The sequence below is a fragment of the Centrocercus urophasianus genome, unplaced genomic scaffold (genome assembly GCF_019232065.1).
Source record: "Centrocercus urophasianus isolate 14NV4802_14NV808 unplaced genomic scaffold, USGS_Curo_1.0 seq_10, whole genome shotgun sequence".
In the NCBI taxonomy this organism is placed as follows: domain Eukaryota; kingdom Metazoa; phylum Chordata; class Aves; order Galliformes; family Phasianidae; genus Centrocercus; species Centrocercus urophasianus.
In genome coordinates, this window is record NW_024884142.1 from 62,648,008 (window position 1) to 62,655,579 (window position 7,572).

General features: G+C 36.6%; 1 protein-coding gene across 7 annotated transcripts in view; it reads left to right on the plus strand.

Annotated features, from left to right (window-relative positions):
* The window catches only part of SMOC2 (SPARC related modular calcium binding 2), a 132,697-nt gene that overhangs the window by 93,737 nt on the left and 31,388 nt on the right, over positions 1-7,572 (plus strand). For all 7 annotated transcript variants that reach the window (XM_042820912.1, XM_042820921.1, XM_042820930.1 and 4 more), the window contains exon 9: positions 3,943-4,025. In XM_042820912.1, the coding sequence (XP_042676846.1) occupies positions 3,943-4,025 (83 nt within the window). The remainder of the gene's footprint in view (positions 1-3,942; positions 4,026-7,572) is intronic.

Below are 7,572 nucleotides of genomic sequence, written 5' to 3' on the forward strand. Positions count from 1 at the left end.
AATGTGTATTCTTGAGATGCAGTTTTCATGTAGTCTTCAAGTGCTGACTGAGTGATAGCTGTTTATACCATAGTCTATACCAATTAAAGTAATAGATGGAATGAACATGACTTTATCAGTGATCTGTTTCTGGCAAGCTGAGGTCCCTAGATTGTCAAAACTAAGTATTACAAATTTGGTCCTGAAATCCAGGATCAGTACCGAGTCTTGAAATGTTCTTCTTCTCTTCCTTTGTTCACCACTAGGTTTGTTTTCTCTTTGTTGTATTTAGTGATAATCCTTCACTGAATGATAATTTAAATCATTTTGTGGAGCCTCAGTTCTCATTCTCTAAATTAAGTCCAAATCATCTTGTTCTGGTGAAGCAATAGGATTTCTACTTTTATAGTTCTCTGTATGACTGTCATTATATTACAGAATAAATAGCTTGGATTGGAAGGGACATCTGGAAATTGTCTTGTTCCAGCTCACTGCTCAAAGCAGGGTCAGGTAGAGCAGGTTGCTAAGACCCATATCCACTTGGGCTTTTAATAGACTCCACAGCTTGTCTGGGCAACTGTACCAGTGTTTCATCAGCCTCACATGTTTAAAAGGAAAAAAAAAAAAAGAAGAAGAAGAATTAACCCCCTTACATTTAAATGGAATTTCCAGTTTGTGCCCATTGTCTATTCACTGGACATCATTGAGAAGAGTCCATTTTCTCATGATCAGACATATACACATTGATAACATCTTCTCTGGGCCTTCTCTTCTCCTGACAGTACAGTATCTGAACAGGCTTACTCAGTCTCTCCTTTATTATGTCAAATGCTCCATTCCTCTACCATTTTCACTACCCTTTTCTTGACCCGAGCTAATATGTGTTCTAGGCCCCAGAGCTGGATCCATTGGTTAGCAGAAGGAAAGGTCACTCCCTTGGCTTGCTGGTAATACTTTTTCTGGTGTAATCCAGAAGGCTGATGGGCTTTTTTGATGCCTTATACTTAGTTTAGCACTGAACAGAAATGCCAGGTCCTTTCTGCAAAGCTGTAATTCAAGTGGTTTGCCCCCAGGCTTTGCTGTGTCATGGGGTTTTTCCTTCTCAGGTAATAGAATTTTACATTTCCTTTTGTTTAACTTCATGGTACTCTTGTTAGTCAGTTTCTCTAGCTTGTTGAGATTTCCCTGAATGACAGAACGTACTTGGTGCACCAGCCACTTTCCCAGTTTTGTATAATCTGAAAACTTGCTAAAGGTCTACTCTAATCATTACTGAAGAGATAAACAAAAGTAGCTCTGTTATTGAACCCTAGAGCACACTGCTGGTGACTGGATCCCAGCTGGAATTTCTCTGTCTGGCCATAATACTTTGAGCTTGGCAGTTGATCCAGGTTTCAGTCCACCCCACTGTTCATTAATCTAGTCCACAACAGTTTGTTTATGACAGTGTTACAGAAATAGTGTCAAAAACCTCACTAAAGTTAAGATTAACAATGTCTACTGCTCTCCCCTCATCTGCTGAGCAAGTCTTTTCCCTGTATAATGAGGAGTGCTGTGTTAGACAAACAGTAAAATGCCCAAGAAATAGATAAAAATGCAATACAAAGCTGGCTTTTATGAAAACCTAGAGAGGATATCCATTTGACTAAGATGAAGTAATACATGCAAAGTGTGCAAACAACAATCTCCCTAAAAGTCTTATCAGAATGGCCTCTTCCAGCTTGCTTCTAGTGCTTTCTGGACGTAGAGCATGATTGTCAACCCTTCTGCTCAGCAGGGCCATGACTTTGTGTTCTCACCTGTGACTTTGAGCAGCTAGGATCATAGGCAAAATAATCTTCAGTCCATTTACACATGATTCTCTAGGGTAAGGTGCTTTACGAGTTTGTCCACTGTGGAGAATTCCTGTGAAACTTTCTATCCTCCAGTACTACATACACCTCTAAGCCTCCAAGCAGACTGCTCAGGGATATAAAGCAGCTCTTACGAAACCATTGCTGACTCTTGATACAAGCTCAGTGTAAGGTGTTTTGTTTGTTTTTTTTCTCTCTTTAAAAGTTTTTGAAGAGTAAACTGGGGTCTTTTGACTGCATTATTTTTAACCTGATAGTATTCCATTCTGACATGCTATCTCTTTCCCAGTGAAAACTGAGGCAAATGTGTTTTACTTATCAGTTCCTGTGTGTCACAGTGTGACTGTGTCATCACGGCAAATTTCTCATGATTCACTTTATCTTTCTTGAGTTGTTTAAAGAGTTAAAAGTATACTTCTCATATTACAACATTTTAACAGCTATTGGGATTTAATAGATTTAGCTGGTATGCGATGAGCTACATCTGTATTTAACAAAAATATAAAGTGAAGGGGTAGAAGAAAAGAGGTGAAACAAGAAAGTGTAGGCAGTAACAATAACAGAAGTAGATGAAGGGAATCCATAGTCAGATCTCAGATTAATCAGGAGCCAGGCTGGTTGCCAGACACTGCATTAGTGCGTATTGCTCAGAGATTTCCCTTTCACTCTTTTTGGCTGATTGAAGTGGGCATCCATCAGGTATCTAAATCCTAGTCATGCTATCAAAGCAGCTTCTATTCTTGTTGTTTCTATACTTCTCCCATGTCTGTGAAACAACACTGTACATTCTTGAAGAAGCCAAAATTAGATGGACCAGTAGGCAGTTTCATCAGATGATGTGAAAATAAATTATGCGCTCAAAGGAAGAATTTATTTTTCTCTATCCTGGCTGGTAACTAAAGTCTGAACACTTGCATATTGTTCCTTGGGGCAGTCTAGCCTGAACTCAAGACACAGACACCATTCAGTGTTCTTAAAAAGAATATTCAGTACCAAAAATCTGAATTAGTATATTCAGATTAGACATTTTAGTATGTCCCTCAGTAAATCTGATTTGTGGGAAGCTAGAACAGAGCATTTCAAAGATGAGCAGTCAAATAGGATATAAAAGAACCTAGGTTCAATTAACATGTATGAGCACACATACATACGTGTACACAAGTCACATTACTGTGTTTAACTTAGAGTTCCTTAGAATTTCTCTTAAATGATATACACTGGATTCTGCAGCTTCAATCTACTATAGCTGAATGAAAAAATAACATTCATCAGAAGGAGATAGCGCCAAACTGAGTGAAAAGCCACCAAGAGTTAATCATGGGATTGTAAGAAGCAAAAAAATTCAGTAAATATTGCCATGCTTCCAGTCTTGCGTGAAAGATATTGCAGTGGTGGTGCACTGATCACTATTTTTTGAAGGTACAAATAGCATAGGGTTTCTTGTTACAGACTGGACTAACAACCTGGCTTTAAGTAAATTTATCAGAAAGAAGAACCTGAATATTCATGTAGCAGGTGGAAATGAATTCCATGATGGAAATGAAGTCCAATTCCTGTCCTTCCAGTTCTTCCCTCTTGTTTGAAATGCTAGCTTAGCTGTTCATGGTTAGCTCTTCATACGTAAACTAACATTTGCTTTGGAGAGGATACAGTAGTAAATGCATTTAGTGCTGCAGTATTAACTAAATACAGTACCTGCCTTGCTGTGATTTTTGAAATTGCTTTTGTGGTGTTTCACAACATGAGTACTGTGTCATATGCCAGAGTTTGTTACATTGTTTATAGCTTTTTGATCTGGCAGGCTTGGGGAGAACCTCACTTTTAAAATATTTTTTAGACTATATTTTTTATTATGGATTTTTTTATAGCAGTTCTCCACAGTTTTCTCCTCCCTGTAGAACAATCTGTTTGAAATAAATAACAATTATTCAGATTCTCTTAAGTAAGTGGAAAATAAGCAGATAAATTTGCATTGCCTCTTCTGAATGAGAAACCATTTTTTTCCCTTGTACAAAAGAAGGTACAAGTTTAATTTGGAATATAGTATTGGAAATTATTTGTAAATTAAGTTAAACTTGGCTGTTTTATTTTCTTCATGTTTGTTCTTTAGGTATGAACAACCTAAATGTGATAACAGTGCCAGAGCTCACCAAACCAAAACAAAGGATTTGTACAAAGGACGACAGCTTCAAGGTCAGTCAAACAGATAAACATGGCATCATGCATTCCAGTTCTTTGATTTGTCACTGCAATAATTTAGAAAGCAATTCATTACCTCGTATCTAAACAGTATATCTCTTAGAAATTCATGCATTGATTTGCAACTAAATGAAGCATTTGGCTTTGAAACAGTGTGTATAGATATGGATCTTAAGATGTCAAAGAAAGCAAGGCGCATTTTTTCAGTGGTTATGATGCTGTTACTGAAACTGGCATCATTTCTTACTTTTACCATACCAAGAAGTGATCAATATCCTTGGTAAATTGGTCTCTATCTTCAGATCAGTGTAAAAAATGGATCGACTTACTGTTTTCCAAGACTTTAGTTTACCTTAGAAAAATATTAAATCTTCTAGGGTGTTGGAACAAACTTTGGTGCTTATCAGATTTTTTATTTCCCCCCCCCAACTTTTTATAAGAGTCTGAGAGATCATATTTCTGGGTTGCTGAGCTACATAGCAGTCAGATTTGCTTTATTTTTGAATTGGTCTTTTAAGGCATGTAAATAACAAGGTACAGCCCATTTTAGTGATAATGCCCATGCAATGGGAAAATTATGAATCACTGCCATCTGTAGTAAAGAATCAGAAACAAGCAAATGATTTGAGCAGGTTTTCTGTGTCATGAGAAATATTTTAGTTTATCACCGAGAGAAATGTCTACATACTAATTCTGAATTAAACATGTCCATCAGTGTTGAAATTTGTCTTGAATGAAGCAGACATTAATGCTCTGTCATGAAACAAATGCTGTACAATTACAATGGATGTAGAAGAAGTAAGTGTAACCCCAAAACATACCTGTCTGGGTATGATGGGACATAAAGACAGGAACACACATTCGAGACAGACAAAGAAACATTCATGCAATTTTAGATGGACCTATTTTTTTCTTAATTTTTCCAGAACCATGGGTGTTATTCTCGTCATCCATGTTCAGGGAAAATAGATGCGCACAGGAGAAATAAGCTATCTAGGTACAGCACTTTAAATCATGGAAAAGAGAAGGTAACTAGTATTTGCTTCACTTAGACAAACAAGATAAGAGCCAGAGGAGAGAACTGTTCATCTGAGACCATAAGGAAGAGAAGCAGAATAGTTTTCCTCAGGAGCAGCTTTGGTAAAAAAACAAACTACCCTGAACACATTTTGCCTGGAAACTGTAAAGTATTTTCCAGCTGTTAGAGCAGTCAGACAGCAGTCTTCTAAGCACTAGTAATGGGGCAGAAACTCTGGTTAGGTTTCAGGTAGTCTGTGGTCAATTTATGAGAGAAATAGTAGGAGAGAGGCTAACATCATTGAGGTACACTGCATTGTCTTTTATCACATAAGATACTGAACAGATACACTAAGAGATGAAAAACTGATTTTTACTAAAATTTACTTTTGCAGCTTGACTTTCACTGCTCTTTGCAAGTTGTGTCCTTTTGGTTTCCTATGGAAAAAAAAAAAAAAAAAAAAAAAAAAGGGGTTGAACATGCTTGGCTTGCAGTTTTGCTGTTTAGCTCTTCACAGTTCAGCAAGAGCCATATGTGCCACATAAATCTCCATATATGTAAAGTTTAGTGGTAAATACAGCTCTGGTGACAGTCAGATTTATTATGTTTATCCATCATTTCATCAGACAGTACTTGCTTACTGAAGTTATTTACTGCTGCTTTAATTTAAAGGAAGTTAGCAGGTAGTTCAGGGATAATTTGGGACATATTTTACAGTCCATGGAAACCTGGCCACTAATTTCTGTGGAAATTAGATCAGGCCTATGCTCACATGTACTCTGTTCATCTCCAACAATTTCTATCAAAACAGCACTTGCATAGTTGCAGGCTTATATAATTACTTGAGTTCATTTGTGTATTTTTCTGAGTGAGAAAAACATACACTCAAAAGGGAGGATAACTCAATAAGAGAGTGAAAAGTCAAGAAATAAATTTGGCACTTAGTTCTGCAAAAGATATTGCTTGTGGGTCACTTCTGCCTGTTCCCAAAAACAAAAAGCCTGAAAAAGCATTTGACAGCTGGTTTCTAAGAGCCGTGATGAGGAGCATCCAGTTTTCACACTTCTCTTTCTTATGCAAACCGGTAGTGCTTTTATGCAGTGCAGTAATAAAGATTTATCCAAGTTGGGATACTTTACCAGTGAAACAATTAACAAGAATTTTCCATGCTGTAAGCTCCTTCCTGATCATTTCATTAAGTTGGGCAATGGTCTTTTGATTTTTTTCTTACCACTTATGGTATTTTGTGCTACGTGAGTTTTAGTCTAGCAAACCTCTGCAGCAATGTGAGCTCATAATATCGTTATATTATATATGACACAGATTTGCTCTCCCAAGTTCATGTTGCTTACCCACAAATTATCTTTGGCTTTCAAATGCTTTATGTTGTTTTAAAATAAGACAAATACCAAAATTTCCTAAGATTTCATGAACAGTTATGAGCTAGCTAGAAAAACCTCCTTCTTCTACTCTGTGGCATGAAGTGCATACATTTAAAAGTAATGGATGGAGTAGTTTGCTTCACAGTTACAACTGTGTTAGAGGTGTTTATTGTTCTTTCTCTCTTTTAAGGTTTTCTCTTTTCTCTCATGGCTAGTCTAATAAATACTCAAGAGATAATCACTCACTTGAAAAACTTCTCTCTTACCATCACCAAAATGCAAACACTAGATTAAGTAAAAATGAATTGAGTTTGTATTAGTGGAAAGAGGATCTTGCACAAATGAGATTCAGCCATAACCAGTAACAGGTAAAGCCATTCAGTTAATGCAAGTCCACTTTTCAGTAGAAATGGACTACTGTTTCTTGAAGTTTCTCTACTGTAAGCAGCACTGTAAAGGCATGTTTCCATTTGAGTTGTCTGAAGTACAACACCTGATTGCTGAGTGGTGCCAGGATTGAATAAAAACAAGTAGGTAATCTGCCCTGACTTTCAAGAGATTATAACGTTTTTGAAAGGATGATTTTGCTTGATGCTTGATTTGCAGCTTATACCCACAAAAATGCAGTAGCCATAGGTGAAACCACTATAACTGCCTGCTGTGTAAAACTAGGAAGATTTTGAAACAATTATTTTATTACTATGGATGATCTTAAATAGGATAAGATCCAGTGGTACATCCTCAGGTGGATTAAATTGGCATAGTTCTGCAGCTACACTGATTTATACCACCTGAAAACTCAAACTTACTACATGTTAAGCCAAATATTTTTAGCAGTGATTTGCAATAAATCACAATGCAGTTTTTGGCAAACACTGATATCTTGTTAAGGCAAAATTGTAGAAAGTAAGGGCCCATTATAGTCCATGGCAAAATTCCCACTGATTTAAACTGTGCTAAGAGTATATCCTCACATCCCGAGGGTAACATAATATAAAGCATCTGACATTGAAGGCTAATCTAATGTTTTTAAGAATGATCCAAGCCACCTGTATCTGTTAGATTGGACTGGGGGTTATATTATAATAATTCTTCCCATAAGATTTCTAGTCTTTTTTTTTTTTTTTTTTTTTTTTTTTTT